At 35.8% G+C, this 22260-nt stretch overlaps 1 protein-coding gene across 2 annotated transcripts in view; it reads right to left on the bottom strand.

Annotated features, from left to right (window-relative positions):
- Positions 1-22260, bottom strand: part of RIC1 (RIC1 homolog, RAB6A GEF complex partner 1) — a 52435-nt gene that overhangs the window by 14356 nt on the left and 15819 nt on the right. The window contains exons 2-15 of one of the 2 annotated variants that reach the window (XM_081317135.1): positions 21949-22056; positions 18142-18218; positions 12547-12654; positions 10891-11033; positions 10591-10724; positions 9953-10044; positions 7148-7236; positions 5779-5923; positions 5101-5149; positions 3021-3167; positions 2562-2765; positions 754-792; positions 472-582; positions 223-312 (exon numbers count right to left, since the gene is read on the bottom strand). In XM_081317135.1, coding sequence (XP_081173261.1) covers positions 223-312; positions 472-582; positions 754-792; positions 2562-2765; positions 3021-3167; positions 5101-5149; positions 5779-5923; positions 7148-7236; positions 9953-10044; positions 10591-10724; positions 10891-11033; positions 12547-12654; positions 18142-18218; positions 21949-22056 — 1536 coding nt within the window. Of the gene's footprint in view, positions 1-222; positions 313-471; positions 583-753; positions 793-2561; positions 2766-3020; positions 3168-5100; positions 5150-5778; positions 5924-7147; positions 7237-9952; positions 10045-10590; positions 10725-10890; positions 11034-12546; positions 12655-18141; positions 18219-21948; positions 22057-22260 lie in introns of those variants that run through there. The other variant, XM_081317136.1, reaches the window with a different exon arrangement.

Genomic DNA, 22260 nt, shown 5'->3' with positions numbered 1-22260 from the left:
AAAAATTAGAATTTTGGGGAGTATTAATTTTAACTCTAATACTTTCTAAGAACAGAAAGAAAAATGAAATTAACAAGTAGTTGAAATTTGGGACATTGTTATTGCTATGCAGGCAGCAAAGTTTTAATATAACTATGTGACAGGCAGATTTCTATTTAATGTTGCCATAAAAGTGCACCAACAAATTTTTTTTCAATCTTTTATATTCAAGGTCTGCCTTACCTCTTCCTGGCGGTCACTTAAGTTGTAACATGCAATGACAATGAAGTCATTCCACCATGCTAAGCCTCCAGTAACTGTCATATTTTGTTCCTAAAATTAAATGGAAAGCTAGAATTATTCAACTTTTTAAAAATCTACTGTTTACTCCATCAAGTCTATAAACCTCAATGACATTCTATAAATTGGTTATAATATTTTTAGACAGTAATGTTTCTTTCCCCACCAATTAATTTATAATCAGTCACTTACCTGGGTAATGTTGCCAAACAATTTCCATTTTTTGGAAAGCAGAGAGTAATGTGCAAAGCCAAATTTGCCAACTACAGCTACATTCTGCCCCATCTTATCAATGGCTGAAAACTAAACAAATGCAACTTGTTAGGTCCTTATTAACAGAGGAATTATACTATTTGCCCTATTTCATTAATAATAATTTCTAATACAAGCTGCCCCATCAAATTTATTTCTATAAAAATGAAGTTTCTATCTCAATACAATATTGTAAAGTATTAATATTTTAAAACAGCTTACCCTTATAGGCCAGTTGATTTCTAAATATATATTGTGAATCTTCAAAAAAAGAAAAAAAGCATTAGGAAAAATTATTACAATTACCACATTTCATCAAAGTCAATAGATAAAATATTACATGGTTTCACCTGCAAATGTTTGTTCCCATTTTCAGTACAAGATCTCTGGATATTTCTATAGTAGATATTCAGCATTTTTTATAATATCAGGGTGACTGTAAAGGATTGTTTAAAATAAAAGGTCACCAATGATAACTACTAATGATAGGATTTGCATATGTCTCAAAATGTCTAAAGCTGAGTACATTTTGGTAGAAACAATGTTACAATGATCATGCATTTTAATAAAGAAAAATTAAGATTGGAAACATTGTGTTTTTATATCAAATATACTAATAATTGTACTATGCAAACCTATTGAAATAATCATCCAGCACAGATCCTTCTATATTGCATATTTTATTACCTACATTCTCCAATATTATAGACTGGATAAATTTTAAGTCCCCAAATCTGAAAGGTTACTTGATCTACGGTTATATCTTGACATGCATATCAGCTAGCTGAGGAATTCTGGGAGTTGAAGTCCACAAGTCATAAAAGGGCCAAGTTTGAAGATCCCTGTTTTATGCCTTTCCCCTCATTGTAACTTTCCCACTTTGTTTTAAATCCAGCACTCGCTGATAATCACAAAGTCACGATTAGATAGAGGCCAAAGATACTGGGGACCCATCTCTTCCCTAACCTCAATAAAAATGGAACCATCCTATAGTGGTTCCTGAGAAATATTATAAGGTGAGCTCTAAACATGGAGCTCTAAACATGGAGCTCTAAACATGGAGCTCTAAACATGGAGCTATGACTTAATGCAGGGGTGTCAAACTGCCAGCCTGCGGGCCGGACGTGTCACGCGGGCCGGATGTGTCACCCACCCCATTGCCGGCAATGGCAAAACAGTCCCAATACATTGCGTGATGTCACGTGATATCACGAGCTTGACATTTCTGACTCAATGTGTGGTTTGGCCCTTAAGGAAATCAGATGTTTGAAATTCTTTCTGCTGAGAGGTTACTTTCCTGATTAGAAACATTTTAATCTTTAAAAAAAAATCTTAAAAATTCACATGAATATTGACCCATATGATAGCTAATGACTTTTTCAACAGTCTGTCCTCCTCTGTTTAATGATTTGGTGGAGTATTAATAGCCAATCTGATTTATTTTTATTTGCTTTTACACCCCTACCTACTGCAAAGAACTTTCAAGGAAAGTTTAATTGTAAAACAATTAAAAACCCAATGAAACAACTAGAATAATGCTATAAATAAAAAAACTGGCTGAAGAACTAGTCTTTAATTCTTTTTCTGAAATGCAAAACTAGCAACGAAAATTCCATAGCTTGTGCCAGTCCACAAACGGATGGTTGTAAGTCAAGGATTAAGTCTACACTATTACATGAGGTCAAATTATTAACAAATTTTACTTGCGTGTTTACGTTATATATTTATTGGCATAGGTATATTTATTGGCATGTATATATGTGTATTCTATCAGGAACATAAGTAAAAAAATTCAGTTAGGAAGTTTTAACAATAAAGATATTTTGATCCTAATAGACAATAGCAATTATAGAGCTAATGGTAGGTTTCTTATATGGGAAAGTCACACTTAAAAGTTCCAAGCAGTTTAAGACGTGGCCTTGGGAAGTCAGTAGTTTTTAATCTGGTCTTCTTTCACAGCAAAAGCTGACAGGTTTTCAAAAAATAAGATACGAAAAGGGAAGCAGTCAAGTGCCAAGAGAAGAAGTTACCTGTACAACATGCCAATGTCTGTGCCCTAATAAAGTGCTTAAACCCTGAGAATCTAAGTTCTCATATGAAGATTGGCCTCTTTCTCTGGCAGTCTTATGCTCAGCATGTGCTGAGGAACTTCTAGGATTCTGAGCTTGCACTACATCACCACAGTTCAAGTATAAGCGATCTTCTCCCTGAAGAAGGACCTGCTCCTGGCTGCTCTGTGAATAAACAAAGAAGTCAGTACTTCAGACAGTGAAGAATAACAAAGTTTCAAAGAAAATAAGTAAAATTGGAAAAAGATTATTTAAGAGAGGTGGCACTTTTATATCTCAAATGTTTGCACAGCCATATTATTATATACAATTTTATTTACATTTAATTTTTTTTTAAGATAATCCAAATTAGGCAACGTTTTGACCAAAAAGATAATAAAATTGACCTAGGACTACAAATCATCAAACATGAATACTTACTATGCAAGGATTAACTGCGAGTGCACTTTTGATGAACTGAAATTGCAAAATCCCAAAATGCTGTCCTTTGTTTTTGCTCTCAGTCACTGAATTCCCAAAGTTATTTGCATCGATTACCCACAAATGATAACCTTCTGATCCCCAACTCTAAGAAAAATAAAATAAAAAATAAGAGTGTATCATTTATCATCATTCTGAGCCGTGGTGGCCCAGTGATTAGAATGCAGTATTGTAGGCTCACTCTCCCAACTGCCAGCAGTTCGATCCTGATTGGCTCAACGTTGACTCAGCCTTCCATCCTTCTGAGGTTGATAAAATGAGGACCCAGATTGTTGGGGACAATAGGCTGACTCTGTAAACTGCTTAGAGAGGGCTGTAAAGCACTGTGAAGCAGTATAAAAGTCTAAGTGCTATTGCTATTTAAAACAACTAAAACACTGGAATAAAGAAATACTGTCTAGAATTTTTCTACTCAAAGAATGCTTACCGTATTTTCTGGCGTATAAGACGACCCAGCGTATAAGACGACCCGCTACTTTTAAGAAGTTTTTCAAGGTTTTTTGTCTTATACGCCGGAAAATACTTACATGCCCTGCCCTCCCTGTCCGTCGCAGAGGAGGCGAAGGCCCGACTGGCCCCGCCGGCCCTCCCACTGCTCCCGTGCTTCTGCTGGCCCCCGAGACGCAGCATTTCCCGGGCGGCAGGCAGCGCCGGAGGGCAGCCGCCACCCGCCACGGCCGGCGCCCCTCCTGCTTTCCCCCCCCCAGGCCTTGAACTTCTCCCATTCGGCGCAGGGCGGGGCAGCTCCGCCCGCAGCCTCTTTTTCATGTGCCGCTTCCCTCTCACCGTCAGCCGAGGCGCGCTCGGCCCGGGCTCCCGGTCCCTCTTCCTGACCGGCTTCCCGCCCTGCCCCTCATGGAGCTGGACTGGGCGTGCAGCCTCTCAGTGTGGCTGCTTTTCCTGGGCAGCCTGGCGGTGCGGCTCCTGCGCTCGGACCTGTTGCTGAGCCGGCGGCTGCTGCTGCGCGTGGGGCTGCTGCCCCTCAGCGCCGCGCTCACGGCGGCTGCCTGCTGGCTCGTCTCGGCCAGCACCGCCCGGCGGAAGCGCAGCATCGGACAGGAGCAGGACTTCTTAGGGAAGAGCGAGCCGGCAGGGAAGTCCTGCAAACACACGTGCACGCAGGACTTCCCTGCCGGCTCCACGCTCTTCGCTCTTGAGGCAGCTGCCTCAAGAGCGAAGAGCGTCGGACGGGAGTCGGCAGGGCAGTCCTGCACACGCGCGCACTCCCCAGCTGCTAAGGAGCAGCCGGGGAGTGCGCACGTGCGCAGGACTGCTCTGCCGGCTCCACGCTCTTCGCTCTTGAGGCAGCTGCTGCCTCAAGAGGGAAGAGCAAGCCGGCTCTTCGCTCTTGAGGCAGCAGCTGCCTCAAGAGCGAAGAGCATCGGACAGGAGTCGGCAGGGCAGTCCTGCACACGCGCGCACTCCCCAGCTGCTAAGGAGCAGCCGGGGAGTGCGCGTGTGCGCAGGACTGCCCTGCTGGCTCCCGCCAGACGCCACCCACTGATTTTCCGGCGTATAAGGCGACTGGGCGTATAAGACGACCCCCCAACTTTTGAGAAGATTTTCAGGGGTTCAAAAGTCGTCTTATACGCCGGAAAATACGGTAATATCAAGTTGACACCAATAAGTGTGATGAAAAGCACATTTCTCCTCCTTTATGTCTCCCTTTCCCACAGTTATACAAGACATATTCCAGTTCCTATGAACTGAATGGTCTTATTATTCTGGCAGAAGGAACGACATGCTGTGATTTTCTAAGATCTGTCCTAGACAGAGAATATAATTTGCTAAGTCTTGTGAACCTGAATATTTGTCTTTGTGTAAATTAAGTAAATTAAATTAAGAAAGTAACTTGAAAATATCTGGATTGTAACATAAATGCAGAAAGAAGCTCAACTTAAGTAGAGAGGAAAAGTCCAGGTTAATTTATTTGGGTAAGTATTAGAGTAAAATTTAATTGTTTGTGCCTAGATGAGGGAGAAAAAAAGAGACTAGTAAGACAATAATAAATGATGCTCACCATAGAGCTGATCTTTAGAGGGTCCTTTTTAGTACCATCAGTTCGATGACTAAAATGAATAGCATAAACAAAATATTAAATTTAAATATTGGATATTAGAGAATTTGTGTTTCAATTCACTACACACATACTAATTAGGAGGCATTTTTAATTCTGTTTCCAAGTCCCTCCTTTTCATCCTTGATATATTAAACCAAAATAGCCAAGAAAAATAGGCATTATATAACAAATGTTTCAGCAACCCTATTCTAGGGATTTTTAGTATCATTTGTACTTTTCTATTAATTTAAAAGTATCATATCAGATAGGTTTTCTCAACTTCAACAAGTCTACTAACCACGAGGAAGCTCTTCTGTGGCTATTAAAAACAGCTCTGAATTTGATGGTATACATTGGACATAAAAACACAGACCTATATTTTGTACAACACAGACTGAAAGGAGAACTGGTTTTGTAGATAAAGCCTCTCATTGACATGTTAAACATTTCATTTATTAAAATACTGTGCAGAAAAATATGAGCATTTTGCTTTACTAACTCAGTCAACAAAATATACAGTGTGAGATATTAAACATCTAAGCAAAGAAAAATAGTTTAAGATCTGTGTAGCAAATAAAAAGTTGAGTAGCAGATACACATTTTGCTTAAATTTCCTAATATGAAGCACAAGTTACTTACATAAAGTCACCTCCTAGAGTACAAATAAGATGGGCTCCAAATACGCTCCATAAAGACAGGCCTCCACATTCCCAGGTCACCATAACAACACAATTATCAGGAGACCATCTGATGAGTTTAACAGCTCCTGTTTTGTTCCAAATATCTATTGAAATACAAAAATTGTCAGCAGATTTTTAAAAAACAAACCTGTTTTTAATATTTTCAACTATTTTAAAGATGAGCAGTAGTTGAATAGTGTTTATTTAATATATTTAACTCTCACTTTTCTTCTGGAAATTCAAAATGGTACACAAAGGGATTCAATTCAATCTCACACTCGTTATTCTTTCGGGATCAGAAAGAGAAACTTAGTTACAAGTGAAGAGAAGACTGTAGTATATTGGCTCTGTGGGATCGGTGATATCCCCCAAAATATTAATCCTAACAGGATGCAATTTAATTTCATTAAACTCTGCACAGTTTCATCCTCCTCATGAGATACATAGAAGTAATGCACAAAAACAGAGTGAGAAGTCATCAGGATTAACAGAAAATGCATATCTACATTCTGCCCTCCCTCTGTTTAAATTATTCTTGCTTAAGGATATGAAAAACTTCACCAGAGTTCTTAGCTTAGTTTTTGTAGATCTTTCGAGCCTTGCCACAATTCCTCCCAAGCAAATAAAAAATATTGGAACAGCATAAGTGAACCTTATAACTGTTTCCAAGCAGTTTCTCTACGTCTCTAACAAGCCTGTAGTCAGAACACAATACCCGGAAATGCAAAGTAAGATTTATAACTTTCTAAACTATGTGTTGGATGTATAAATGTTGGTGCAAAGGAAACCTTTTTTTCCTGGTAACCAACCACTCGATTTCTCTTTGCATGACTAAGCAAACAATGCATTGACATTGGGTGACTAGTAGAACAATCTGGGTTGCAAAACCATTATGGCCACTAGATTTAAAAAAAAAGAACTATGGTAAACACAGCTCTTTCCTAACGTCTAGAAATTTTTTAATTTTTTTTTAGCTCACACCTGCTAGTTTTATTACTGTTAACAAAAGCTGTTGACTCCTCCTTAAAAGAAAGAAATAACTGTCTTTACGCACATGGTACGGCCATGAGCACAACAGCCTGACTGTATTTTATGATGGGTAATAACAATGATATTTTAAATTTTGATAGAAATATATTGTCTGCTACAGAACTGTACAGGATATACATAATTGAACGTGCATTATCCCAGATGATTGGATATGTAGCTTAGCCTATTTTACGGACACTGTATGCCAAACTGTTTACTTGTTATAAAGGAATCAAGGAGGGATATCACCAAAAAGATGATAAACAATCCAATCTGAACTTTAATATAATTAGGCTTACCGGGATATTGCTTAGGTGTTAGTTCCAGTTTGTGAGAAAGCTGCATGGCCCCTGTGGAATGATCTATTGTATACACGTGCACAGAACCACTAGAAAAGAAAAAAGAAACACAAACAATTCTGAGATAAGAATTTTAAAATTGAGCTGACTAGATGAAAATCTGAATGTAAAGACTGTCCACTTCATATAATTAATTCAAATACAGATAGTCCTCAACGTATGACCACAACTGAGGCCAAAATTTCTGTTGTTATTTGCTAAATGAATTTTGCCCTATTGTATAACCTTTCTTGCCTCATTTGTTAAGTGAATCACTGCAGTTGATAAGTTAACAACCCGGTTAAGTGAATCTGGTTTCCCCATTGACTTTGCTTGTCAGAAGGTTGCAAAAAAGGTGATCACATGATCTTGAGACACAGCAAAAGTCATAAAAAATGAACCAGTTGCCAAGCATCTGAATTCTGATCACATGATCATGGTGATGCTGGAAAGGTTGTAACTGTGAAAAAGCGTCATAAGTCACTTTTTTTCAGCGCCGTTGTAACTTTGAACTAAATGAACTGTTGTAAGTCAAAGACTACCTGTACCTCATTAGTGTCAGAGGGAAACAGATGTCATAATCATATTAGGGCTGTGCAGAGAGCTTGATTCAAAGGACTAAAAATGTCGGGCATGAATGTAGCATCTGAAGGCCTTAAACTAATTCTAGATTTAAGATATGACTTATTGAAAGAACTGCTAATAGGTGCTGCATGAGCCCCGTGCATCCAACTGAATCCATTGGGGTCTACTAGAGCAGGGCTTTTCAACATTTTCACCGATTGTACCACTTTTAGAATATGGCAATATTCAAGTACCACCAGTCGCCTAGCAAGGTGTCAAAAACTTGATGACTAAAAAAACCAGAAAAAAGTGATAAAGTACAGGTAGTCCTCACCCCCTTTAATATTCTCTCTTCTCCCGCCCTTTATATCCTCTTTTCTCTCCCCCTCAGCAGGACCTAGGCAATGCCTCACGCAGTTCCATTTGAATCTCTGCCTGAAGACTGCGTGAGGCTGCCTGCCACTCCCAATCAGCTGGAGCTGCGCATGCTGATCCTGGGCTCTCCGCAGGACCCAGGTAGACAATGCCTCACGCAGCTCCAGCTGAATCTCTACCTCAAAACTGCATGAGGCTACTTGCCACCTCCAATCAGCTGGAGCTGTGCGCAGCAATCCTGGCTCTCAGCAGGACCCAGGCAATGCATCATGCAGCTCCAGCTGAATCTCCATCCGAAGACTGCGTGTGATTGCCTGCCACCTCCAAGGCCGCTGCCAATCAGCTGGAGCTGCGCATTTTGATCCTGGGCTCTCAGTAGGACCCAGCCAATGCCTCGTGCAGTTCCAGCTGACTTTCCCACAAGTCTGTGCAGTGCTGCTGCTGCTGCTGCTTCACCTCCTCCACTTTTACACTTTTTTTACACATTAATTTACAGTGCTGTTCAACCCGTCATACACATACCACCTGCCAAGTCCCAACGTACTGGTGGTATGCGTACCACCAGTTGAAAAGCCCTGTACTACATAAAATATCCACAGTGCTTGTTAGATTGGATTGGTTAGCTTTCTTATTTATTTCTTCACATCCAACCTTTTTCTACTTTTATACCATACAGCAGTTAACTTAGAAATGCAATGAATAGTTAATCTTTTAGATAACAACAGAATGTTCTAATATTCTGGTAAATTATTTTCACAGTACCATTTCATATTACAATGTGAAAAATGGCCTTCTTACCTTGGGGCAAGTAATTCAGAAAATTTGAAGTTTAAAAAAGGGCAACAAGGGTACTTAATGCACTAAAAACTAAGTATTATGAAGAGAAAGTGAAGGCATTTGGCACATTTAGCCTTGAGGAGAATGCAGTGGATATGACAGCACACCTCAAATATCTGACAAAAGAATGTCAAACATGTTCTACATGTGTGCAGAATATAAGGCAAATAATAATCAACTTATAGGAAGGCAAATTGTACAAAAAAACCTTTGTACAAATATTCAAACAATATTCCTATTTCAATACCACCACTCTAAAATGTTTTGAACATTCTTACTACACGAAAAAGAAAAGCAGTTCAGAGCAAGCCTTTTGCTCCTTTGTTTTTCAGCCTTAAGCATTTAAACATGGCCTGATAATCCATTCTGAGTGTTATTTACCACAAACCTTAGCTGCAGGAATGAGGATGGTGATTATTTTAATTCCATAATAAACAATGGAAATAATAGCTAACCACACCTTTTGCAGACTAATTCTGGTTGGTCTGGGCAAGCAGACCTAATAAGAAGCAACAAGGAATGAATTTCCTTTAACTTTAAGTCTATTTTTATTATAACAACAGCAAAAATACACTTCTCTGGTTACTGGTTTGAGACATTTTTCTACAACCGTGCTTATCCAGTATAGGCTTGACATCTAATATCATTCAATGTACATAAAAGATTTGCTGCACTTGGCAACCTGAACATTATTATAGCAACAACTGTTAATGTACAAAATATAAACACCATTAATTTAAAAACAGCGGAATTTAAAAACATGTACTTCTGCCAACCATATTAGCTAACTACGGAATTAATTAAATTAATAACTTCATTTACAAGAGATAGTTTCCCCCATGATATGATACACTTTGGATTTGCATTTAAAAGCTAAGGTAATGTCCTCTTATAAAGAATGGTAATAAGGAATTCAGGAAATTTAGCATAGTAACAATTTTATACTCAGATAATCTAAAAAATATATTCCACTTCTGATGTTCAACTTACTTCACACAGCCAAATGCCATTAATCTGTACTTGTTGTTTATAGCCACACAGGTCCCATCGAAAACTTCCTGTGCCCAAACACCATGGAGTTGCTGCAAGAATATTTTGTCCAAGTCATCTGTTTAGCTTTCAGCACATTGTGTTACATCTTAAAATGAGGCATGGCCTATATGCTCTTTTTCAATTGATAGAAGTTTTAAGCTATAAGTACAATATGCATTTTGAAATATTTGTTTTATATAGTACTAACTGTTAATCAAAGAATGTATAAATGATGCACGAGAATAACATATTTCAAGGAGATAAATTTACAAAGAACAAAGTGATATAGTTCAAATTTATTAGCAGAATATAACAATATGAGATTATGAAACAATCAGATATTCTAGAAATATTACTTTATATTTTCCTTTCTTTATAGGGGTAATCTTCCATTAATATTTTACTGCAAAAAACCGAATCTCATTTTATTTATATATTTCTGTAAATTAACCCTATTTTCTAGTAAACAAGGCTAATTATATACATTTTTACAATTTCTCAAGCATAGCTCAAATATTATTAAATGGACAGATGAGCAAATATTTTGTTATATGTTAGAAAAATCAAACTGTTGTTGAACTACTGAGAAATCTTACCTCTGCTGTGAATCCACTTGACATTGGTGTAATAAAACCAACTCTACCATCATTAAACACTACAGCAAATCCATCAAGAGTAGCACAGTATTCCATATTTCTTATGTGTACATTTTCAAAACCCAAAAAAGAACCTGGTAAAGAACACAGTTATTAAAAGCTGCCATTATTAAAGTGCAAGCTCTCTTCATCAGTTCCATTTCCATAGAATACAAGAAAAGGGAATTGCTATGAATTAATAAAAATATTAATTCAATTTTAATTCAGAATCCCCACTTTTCAACCACATATAAGAAATACCTCTAGATGAATGTAGATCCACTGAAAACGGCACTGTACAGAGATTTATGGCTTTCCTTCCATTCGTCAAACCATTCCAGTGAATAAGATGGAGAAGACCATCAGCCGTAGCAATGATCAGATCCTCTAGCATGGACTGTAAACTACAAGCAAGGCACATTGTTTTATCAGACATTTGATACAAAAGAAATGAATTTTTTACCAATACATCAATTCTATTTAGAACTTTTAAACATTTTTATAGACATAACCCAACACCACCTCCAAGATCTGCTCTAAATAATTCTCCAACTCACTGAGGAAGGATGTAGGGATGGAAGGACAAGAACTATTGAAAGTAGCCCTGGATTCTGCTAAGAGAAGCAAAGTAAATCGGAAACAGACCTTTGGACACTACTTTAGAGCTTCCCAACTATCTGAAATTAATCAGAATGGTATATACCAGGGGTAGGCAACCTTGGCTCTTTTATGACTCATGGACTTCAACTCCCAGAATTCCTGAGTCAGCTATGCTGACTCAGGAATTCTGGGAGTTGAAGTCCATGAGTCATAAAAGAGCCGAGGTTGCCTACCCCTGGTATATACAGTTCACCTTCTATTAAGCATTCAGAGCAGAGAGAGATACCATGTTACATTATTTCACGTTTGCATGTACAAGGTTTTACATGATTTCCATCCCCTCTACTTTAAGGGAAAAGGAAAATGTTCTATTTTTATACAATGTATATATTGTGTTTTCAGTTACACTGGTCACCACTAAGAGGCATTACATGGCCAGATTGGTCCTATTTGGGATTTGCCACCCAAAGGTAGCCAGTGGGGCTTCAATGGGTTCAGACCCTGTACTGGCAATTGAGCGCATGTACTTTTGTAACTACAGAAATAGCACAGACTGCATACAAGTGGTCCGTTGACTGCTTGCTCAGAGATATGATGCCATTGAAAAAGGAGATTCATAGCTAGTCTTCAAAATTGCAGCCATCACAGCATCTCCAAAGTCACATCATAATTTAGTCACTTGGCAAGCAGTGCTTATTTACAGTGGTTGAGGCATCCTATGATCATGTTATCGCTATTTGCAATCACCACAGCCAGTATGCAACAAGCAAAGTCAACAGAGAAGTCACAGGAACTTGCACGCTGCAGTCACATGATGTTGCATTTAACAACCTGTGGTGATGCACTTAAGAACCACCGCTAGAACTGATGTAAGCCAGTGCAGTCAGGTGGCATTTCAATTAACAACCACTCTGCTTAGCGACAGATTTTGTGGTTCGTAAGTGAGGACTACTTGTACAGTGCAAAAGCTCCATATCCTGGCACTCAGTAGTGCTGCAGGAAAAGATATACAGAATCTGTCCAAACAGTATAACCAGTTTATCTGCCCTTAAGCTCTCAAAGCCCATTTATCAGAGTTTCTAGAATTTTTGGGGGTGGGGGCAGCTGTAGTATTTCCGATTAAAAGAATTAAATAGTAGATGATGAAAAGATCTACTAAAGATTCTAAGGAACTGCCAAGCAAATTGATACTCTAAGATGACATTATTCACTTCTACTCTTAATTATACTATAATCTGATAATAATGCATTATTAATCACCTTATTTCCTGATTTTCTGGAAAAGAATTTAAATATATAAGTTATTAGTCTCTGTACCTGGTAATAGATGCTTGTAAATCTAGCACTTGTTTCTTCTCTAGATTTAATGATGGAGCACATTGTTCTTCCTTATAATACAGTGTTCCTTTCAGATGGGGGCTTCCTCTTTTAAAAAAAGAATCAACAGTACTCAATACATTTTCCTCCCAAGTTCTGTATATTAACATACTAATTCAGCCTGTGGTTAAATAAATCCTTAAAATAAACTTTGATCTGAAGATACATGATAAAGCAAAACATTCCAAGCACCCACCAACATTTATATTACAAGCTATGGTCCTGAAAACAATTCTTATAAAAAGCCTTGGGGAGACCTATACTCAGTCTAATTCACACTTTTCCTCCAGCCACCAAAGTAAGCTATAGGAAATACTTTTCAACCCCAAATTACTGCATGGCATTGAGATTCCTCTACCCATGGAGATATACAATATTTCAATGCAAAACACTTAACAATTATTTTGACGTTTGATATAATCAAATATGTGGTACTAAGACAACCAAATATTCATAGCTTCCAAGAAAGATAATCTTTCCCAGAATAAGTTTTATGCAAAATAGCTCCTACCGTTTCTATAACTTGATCACAATTTAATCAGTATTATGAAATCATGAAGACTGAAGACTTAGTTTATGCTCAGAAAGATATTATCTACTCAACAACAGTTATATGTTGCAATTCAAAAGAGCTTGAAAGAAATTTTCATCAAGAAAAGCTTATCTATGCAGAAAACACAGATTTATTACTTCAGTTATTTGTACCATGATTTTCATGTTACAAAACGATAAAAGGCTTTAGGGTTAAGTGACCCAGAAGTCGGAGAGCAAAATGGACATCGCAAACAAACATAGAGTGCTTGGGTATGGTTAGGAGGACACTGACTTTTCTAGCCTACCTTTTCAACTTGCCCTGGGAAAATACAGGGGAAAATCCCAATGAAGGAAAATTCCACTTAGGGTTAGGGTTAGGTCATCATGAACTCAAAGAGCAAAATGGACACCTCCAACAAACTTGGAGTGCTTGGGTCAGGTTAGGAGGGAACTGACTTTTCTAGCCTGCCCTATCTACATTTCCTGATAAAATACATGGGAAAATCCCATTGGAGGAAAATTCCATTTAGGGTTAGGGTTAGGTCACCATAACCTTGGATTGCAAAATGGACACCTCCAACAAAATCGGAGTGCTTGGGTATGGTTAGGAAGGCACTGACTTTTCTAGCCTGCCCTATCTATGTTTCCTGGTAAAATACATGGGAAGCAGGTTGCAAAAAGTGATTGCATGACCCAAGACACTGCAACTGTCATAAACACAAATCAGTTGTCAAGCGTCTGGATTTTGATCACATGACCATGGGGATGCTGCAACAGTCATAAATGTGAAAAATGGTCATGTCACTTTTTTCAGTGCCATTGTAACTTCAAATGGTCACTAAACAAACCGTTGTTGAGGACTACCTGTACACCTAAACAATGAAAAGGCAGTACATATATAGTGGTGCATAAAAGTTTATGAACTTTTTTGAATATTCAATATATCTGCATAAATACAAACAAAAATGTGATCTGTTCTCCACAGAAGTCCTAAAACCAATAAGTAGCCTTGGCTCCTTTCCCTCAATAAATAAATGAATGAGTATAATGTTTTTGACTCATCCAGTTACAGAAGGGGAATAAAAAGCTGAGGACATTATGACTAGGACCAACAGGCTAGAATTAAAATGCAACTCCACAACCTTGCTCCCATTTGTCTCCTTAACTGAACAGCTAATATTTTCATATCCATCATTCTTTCTTGCTCTGTTTCCACATACCACTATTTCCATAACATCCTCTGCCTTTTCCTCCTACCACAAATCCAACCAATGCCTTATATCAGTGGTCCTCAACCTTTTCTTTACCACAGATCCCCCTTTAAATACATTTTGTGGCCATGGATCATGGGCATGGACCCTCCAAGACTTAACTCAAGATTTAAATCATAACATTTCTTCAAACCTTTGCTGACCCCCTGTGACGACATTGGAGCCCCCCAGAGGTCCATGGACCACAGGTTGAAGCCACTGCCTTATATCTAAAATCACTTAAATTCATTTAAAATGTTATATTTAAGTCTTAAGAAAAAGATGCATTTCAAACATCTAACATAATTTGATACTGTTTTGCAGAAGATGCCAAAATCTAATTGTTTTTCTTCTCAGTCTAAGGGGAATCAAGCCAGAATTCAGTCCCGTGCAATGTTAAATCCTTTAACAGAAATGGTTCCACGTTACTCTTTTTTCTTTGTTAATAGCCACTGAAAAGGTTGAAAGATATAACATGATCACACCCCTTTAAAATACTCTGACACACAAAATAGCCTTGTGAACTTTTATTTTAGTACTTCAATAGCTTTGACCTTTAAACTCTGAATGTAAGTTGGTGACAGAAGCAGGAAAGAATGTTTCATCTATGTTGCCAAACCAACAAGAGCTATATTTCTGTAGTCTCTTACCATAGATGTCTAAAAATTAAAAGAAACGAAGAGGAAGATCACTAAAGAACACATGAACAGAAGGCAAAAACAAGTGATTCTATATAAAATGTTTTCTATGAATACATTGTATAGAAATTCTAATTCTATTACAATGAGATATGAGGGATTGTCAGCAAGAATGTTTTATAATACTCTTAGAAATTTATTTATCTATCAAGCCTAAGAGCATTTCTGAACTACATGTGTATCTCTCCTTCTATCATAAACACAAATATGCATATTTCATGCATAGCCTTTCCAAACAATTATTTTCCGAGATGATTGTCATTTTTCCATAGCAGATTTGTAAGTTTTTTTTCTTCAAATTGACAAGAGTATTATTACTAGAGGCAGCAGAGATGGGAAGAGTTTCTGAAGATGAGTACCGTTTTAATCAAAAGCATAAAGTATTTAATTTTTGGCTGAAAACTAATACTTTTTCAAAATCACAGGACAGAGTTTGATATTAGGAGAAAGAATATTTGTGGCTGTTACATACATTATTTATGATAGCTCACTTCTTTGAAAATTAGCTAATCTCTTAACATAGTGACAGAAAAAAATTAATAGAATTCTATTTATTAACATGAAGTAAACACAAAATGGTCAAAACATAATAGCAGATACTTATTAAATGAAACTGATTTTTTTAATGTAGATTGATTTCTAAAACTTTATTGTCCCTCTTGTTTATATATAATTTAAGGAACCAAGTGGTAATTATTAAAATATTCAACTAAGAATAAGAATGCTGAAAAGCTCACTGCTTCACAAACAGTTCCAGAAAACTCTTAAATCTTCCATTTCGACCATAGACCATCCCTGGGACAGTATGATCCTGGAAGAAGTTTAGTCTGATCTGGAAGAATTACAGAATGTTCCAAAGTTCTCCAGAAAGCACTATTCCCAAACTGGGGAGTTTTGTATATCCCCCATTTCTATTAATTTGCCTTAGATGCAGCTAATTCAAGGTAGTGGCTTAGTATTATTTCAGTGCCATCAAGGTCATCATAGCTTTGAAAGCTAAACTTCAGTATAATGTATAGCACAAAGGAGTTTGGTCACTCAGTCATTAAGACAACTGTATTATATATGTATTCTACAGGAACAGGAACTATATTCTACTGATAAATCACTATTAATTTGCAGCAGACCTTTAAGTGTTTCTTGTCTTCCTATTAACAGTAGCACTTCACCATCTCCAGTGCTAACAGAAATTTGTGATTGAAAGGCCTTTAAGCACTATTATACTAAACAAATCCCTGACTTTAGCATATGCTTCAAGATGCCATAGTCTTTTGTAATTTGAAATATGTGTGCTTCATTCTACATATGCTGCTATTCTTCAATTTAATGGAGCCAGGATTTGGGGGCAGTGAAACGATTTCATCTAATAGGCTGCAGAGAGTTATTTAATCAGTTTGGTCCGACCTTTAAGAACCAGTTGTTATTTTTTTTTCTAGATATTAGCACAACTAAGTCAAACCTCACATGTTCCCTGCCAGATCAGGAAAAGCAAGAAGTCCAGAGCATGTTTGAGCAAGTAGAGGTCACAGCTGCAACACTATCACAGTTCAGAATTTCCAGACAGGCAGAATAGGAAAAAGGTGATGTTTGGATTAATTGTTCTACTTGCATCAAAAATCCTGGGAGTTAAAACCAAATGAAGAACATATTTTCTCTTCTTATTGATACTAATGAAAAACATAGTTTCTACTGATTCATTTGAAAAGAACTCTGTACATACTTAGGGGTTTATGGGTAATGCATACCTATTCAAGTCATAAGCATTCTGGGTAGAAAACTGTATCACATCACCACTTCTAAGCAGATGTGTGACTAGCAAATTCAGAATTTTAGCTGAGCTTAACTATTAGACCCTTTAAAGGAGGGGGAGAGAACTATAGCCCTTTTATGACTTGTGGATTTCAACTCCCAAAATTCCTGAGCCAACCAGGCTGGGAGTTGAAGTCTGCAAGTCATAAAAGGGCCATAGTTCCCCACCTCTGCTTTAAAGTGTCTTTAGTTATCTAACTCGGCATATGTCAATAAAGATTTAAAAATGAAATGGGAGTTAAAAAGAAAAAAAATTATTTCTAATCATTTTTATTTTCACAATTCTTACTCAATAGGAATATTCTCCTTATGCCTTCAGTTATTTGAAGAAAACAAATGCAACCAGGTTTTCTTTTGTTATTAAAAAATGCTATCCAGCTGAAAGGAAATTCTTTAGATGGAACATTTTTTTGTGTCAAATCTCTTTCCCAAAGCACTTCATTTTCCAAAGGCTCTCATCTATTTTTAGTTAAACTGAATTATCTAGGACAAATTCCTGCCTTTATGTCATCAATATGACAAAAGTCAATCCTATGTGAATTTTTTTCCCCATAGCACTGCAAAGTTTGAGAACATCCAATTATTGGCATTATTTATCATTTTTTTAAAGAAATAATACAGCTGTTTTGAAGAAGCACTGCTGTGTTCTGTTAACTTTAATAAAGTTCCAAGGGTTAACATAACAATTGTTGGGGTTACTAGATGGTTAATTTGATAACACTTCCAAATACACTAACAAATCACTGCCAACAACAAACCACTGTCAGTATACTGAACCAACAAACCACTTCTAAATCACTGCCAACTTCTGAATATGCCTGAAATCTGCCCATCCTTTCTCTAGACAACTGATCTAGATATGTATTTTTTTTCTTATTTATACTTATTAAATAGAATTTTCAAGTTCCTGCTATTAAAACAGAATTTTAAAATTTCATATTATGGAGTAAAAAGTACAAAAGAATTGACAAATATACTGTATACATTACTAATATAGCCATATTTTTATGTCATACAAAAAGCAAATTTGTTTTTCTTTCCCCATATTTTCCCTTATGAATATTTTCTAATTCAAAAATAATATTTTCAGCAAAATGTTAAAGTACCAAAACAGATCTGGGGAAGGGGAAGAAAATAAAGGAAATACGTAACTAGAAATATGTTTCTGTGGTGTTTATTTCTGTGAAATTTGTTTATGTAGCCCTGTACAATGGAACCAATAAAGGATTTACAGTAAAACTTACTTGGGATACACTGGCTCATACAAGTATTTGTCTCTTGAAGAAAGAAGATTGAAAAATAATATGTATCCATTTGCAGTCTAAAAGATAAGACAGCCAAAATTAAAAAATGAATAGATTTAATTTTTTCACATAAATAGAGCTGTCAGTAATTTAAACTCCATATATTTAAAACATGAATATTGCATTCAAGGGAAAAACTAAAAAAGGTAGTCCTCGGCTTACAAATCAATCATATTTTATTCATGAAGTAAGAAACAGCGTTCTCTTCTCCCTGAACTGTGTCTTACATTTATGAAAATTTTAAAAAAATGTATCAGACCATACAGTCTAGTCCAGGGTTAGGCAACCTCGGCTCTTTTATGACTCATGGACTTCAACTCCCAGAATTCCTGAGTCAGCTGACTCAGGAATTCTGGGAGTTGAAGTCCATGAGTCATAAAAGAGCCGAGGTTGCCTAACCCTGGTCTAGTCTTCCAAGTTACCCCAATACATATTTCTAGAGTAAACAAACTTGATAAGCAACATTATCTGTGCTTTATTTTTACTCAGAAATACTTTTTGTTCATGACATATTGAAGTTTTATATTTTAACCAAATTAATGGCAGAAAAAAAGTTTAAGAAAACTTTAAGACAGAAAGGTACTTAAAAGGCAGAGGAGTTTATATTTTGAAAGAGAGAGAGAAAACACAATATTAGTTCAAACACCTGATTTTTGAATTTTCATTCTTTGGTTTCAATATGTTGTTTTATTCATTTAATCCTAACCTCCCCATTAGATGGATAACTGCCCACAACATTAATAAGCATTTTCCCCAAAATTAAAGTAAAATGGACTCTAAATCAAAAGCAGACACTTAAAAGAATGTTAACCAAATTCCTTCTTTTAAATGATTTAATTTTTAAAATATATTTCTCAAAGACATAAGGAAGAAAAAAAATACAGGTTTCAGGTTTCTTTCCAAGCATGGTTTCCTGTTTTTCAGTTAAGAATATGATGGAAAAGGAAAGCATATTTCCACAATTGCTCCACCTAGTGATATTTTTTTCTTCAATTTTTAAAGCAAAACTATTATAAATCCAAAGACTTATCCACAGATGTGTTTCTATATCTATGTATATATTACAATTTCCAGATTATGTTCTAATTGAATTCAGTGTTTGAAAGAAACAAAAGGAACAAGATAGCACTGTCTATTTAATCTTGCATTCTTTACCATTATCTGTCTTTAAATAATTTATTCATTTGCTGTGTTATGCTACAAAAAAGTGTAAAATGACACTTTGTAGAAGTATCATCCTGACATCAGCATAGATGCGCATTCTTGAGTTCCATTTGCCATACAAGTTGATAAGACTCAGTTCTGTATATGCTAATATGAAGAAGGCTGAAATAGTCATATTTAACATACATTTTTCTGTAACAATTATTATTCCAACTTGTTCTTATTTTATATTCAGTTCTCTAATTTTAAGAAGCTATCATTAACTTCCATTGGAATTTGTATAAGTAAACAGATTTACATATAGGATCTTCCAAACAATAGCAATTATCATTATCGAAAGTTACAGCAGGCTCAGAAGAATGATGCCAAATTTTCTTAAGCAATCCAAACCTAGTCTTGCCAGTAAAAGATCCAGGCTATCATGGATAAAATACCGAAGTCTCATGAGGTTTAGGATATCAATCTTATAAAATATTTCAAAGAGGTACTTTGGATGAAGCAAGGCCTTGTGCCTGTTACCTGGCTTCCTTTTTCCACCAAGAAATCACATGGATTAAGTGCAGACTTGATGGAAGAGAATCAAGTTATGAACAGTTATAAATTTGTACTTCCTGCATTTTGAAATGAAATGCAGAAATGAGAAATGGTTTTATTTCTCCCCTATTCTTTTACTAGTAAATATTGCAGTATTAGAATTAAAAATGTGATATTATTTATGATATTGATATTATGTAATATTACTTTGGCCACAAATCCAAAGGAAACCAATGCTGTATGTGCTTGGAACATCTGATTCTTCAGATTACCTTTAATGTCATTTTTTTTTATGAGCAAGGTTCAAGCTATATGCTACACTGTGTTGAAACGTCCAGATACTAATTTTGCTTGGTCAACAATAAATCTATGCCTCCCCTTCATATTTTTGTGTATCATTGAAATTTCAAGATGATGCAAATAATAGTAATTGATTGCTCCAATACTTCAAGTCTTGATACAGAAAACATTATAGTTATGCCATGTTTCAGCACTTGACCTTGCTTCTCTTTGCCTATCAAGTAATCAAACCAATTAATTTTAATATCACTGAAACAAACTGCTTGGATACTAGATTGATTAATGACAATCTTGTCAAATTCCATCAGTTTTTCAAACTTTATGCATAAGCTCACAACATTATACCTGTTTACCACACCAAATTCATTACTGTGTTTATTCATTTTTAAGTATTTGAATGCTAACTGGAATACTGTATGTATTATCTCAAAAATGTATTTTGATGTGGCAAAAACACCACTCTTACTATTTTATGCTAAAGAATAAAAATTACATATTACTTGTAATACAAACCAAGCAATTAAATAAAAATTGTGAGCTTTTTTTTAAACAGAATTTGCCATATTGGATAACAAAATTTGCTACTTAGAAAATCTGTTGAGATTTTGAAAAATTAGTAGCAAGAGATGATCACTAGCAATATAATAAAACAACAGTCAGGATTTGGCACTTTAATAATTTAAAACTTGAAAATAAAGACAATTATTTTCCTTATTATTTGAAAACATATTATAATGAAGCATAGAATACCAAATCAATCAAAATTCACGTTTAAATTCACATTTAAATACAAAGATGTTTAAAACAAATTAGTTTATCAATATGGTTTTATTTTATTGACTGGACACTAAAAATACCTTTTATGATACATGAAGAGATAATGGGTAATTATGATTACCTGTATTTCAAAAATCTACTTTATTAGATTTCTTGAATAACAACCATGTGAAACTATAAAGCCATTTTTTAAAAAAAAATTAAATGTTTTCCCAACTTTGCCACAAATATATGCAAAAACTGCCTTAAAATAGTGCTTTGGAATGTAATGAGTAAAAAAAACCAGCTAATCGCCAACTATGATGCTAAATAAAATTAGCCAATCAAGCAAGTAACCAAGGGAGGGTAACTGTGGCCTCACAACCTCCCTGTTCCTCATTCAGAGAACCTTAATTTTACACTGACAAATTACAGGAATATATCAAACAATGGAAATAAGTGTTTGAAATCTTATCGAAAAATGAAGTAAGCATGTTTCATCTCTAAGAAGATGTCCTACTATTGCTGTATTTGTGTTTAATATATTACAAAGATTAATGCAATGTAAAGATGTGAATATATGTTTGAATGAGATATTAAAAATTCAGAATGTATGTCTTTATGAAGAATGATGGTTTTATGAAGCATAATACAACCCCAAATTTAGACTTGTATTCAGACAAGTTGTTGCTGGAATCATAAGAATATAGGACACTGAATTCTTTATCCAACATATTTGGAGGAAAGACAAAAAAAAAGAGTACCCAAAGGACTCTGTGATAGCCTTGTGGAACAGCCCTAACCGATGACAGCTTAAAAGAGATGGCATTTAACTCTTCAGATCTGATTGCTCTGAGCAAAAAATATATATGAGAAATTTAGATACCAACTCCATCTATATTTTAAATTTACTTTTAAATTAATTTTATATCTTTCAATAAAAACTTATGTGAAATGTCTCTCTATTAGACTTATACAAGATTCTTTACTTACCGAAACAGCTATCATGGTACTGTCAGGCTTCCATTCAGCTTGGTCATAATGTCCAAACTGCGACACAGCTTTTAATGTTTCTTTGTAGCTTACAATTAGCACACTGGGCTGGGATAGGAAGAGAGATAGTACACAACAGTTACATTCTTTTATATTTCAATGTTACCTTTTTTTTAAAAGTCTAAATCTACTAGCTATTACTTTCACAAGTTCAACTCTTTCAAATAGCTTTAAACACTTTAAGTGATAGCACACCTACCTCTTTTCAAAGAAGACTATAGTACAACCGTAAAAATCATTGTTTATATTTTC

This window comes from Vipera berus, assembly GCF_964194415.1.
Source record: "Vipera berus genome assembly, chromosome: 2".
In the NCBI taxonomy this organism is placed as follows: domain Eukaryota; kingdom Metazoa; phylum Chordata; class Lepidosauria; order Squamata; family Viperidae; genus Vipera; species Vipera berus.
The sequence above is the reverse complement of the archived record's forward strand: the minus strand, read 5'-3'. Positions and strand labels throughout refer to the sequence as shown.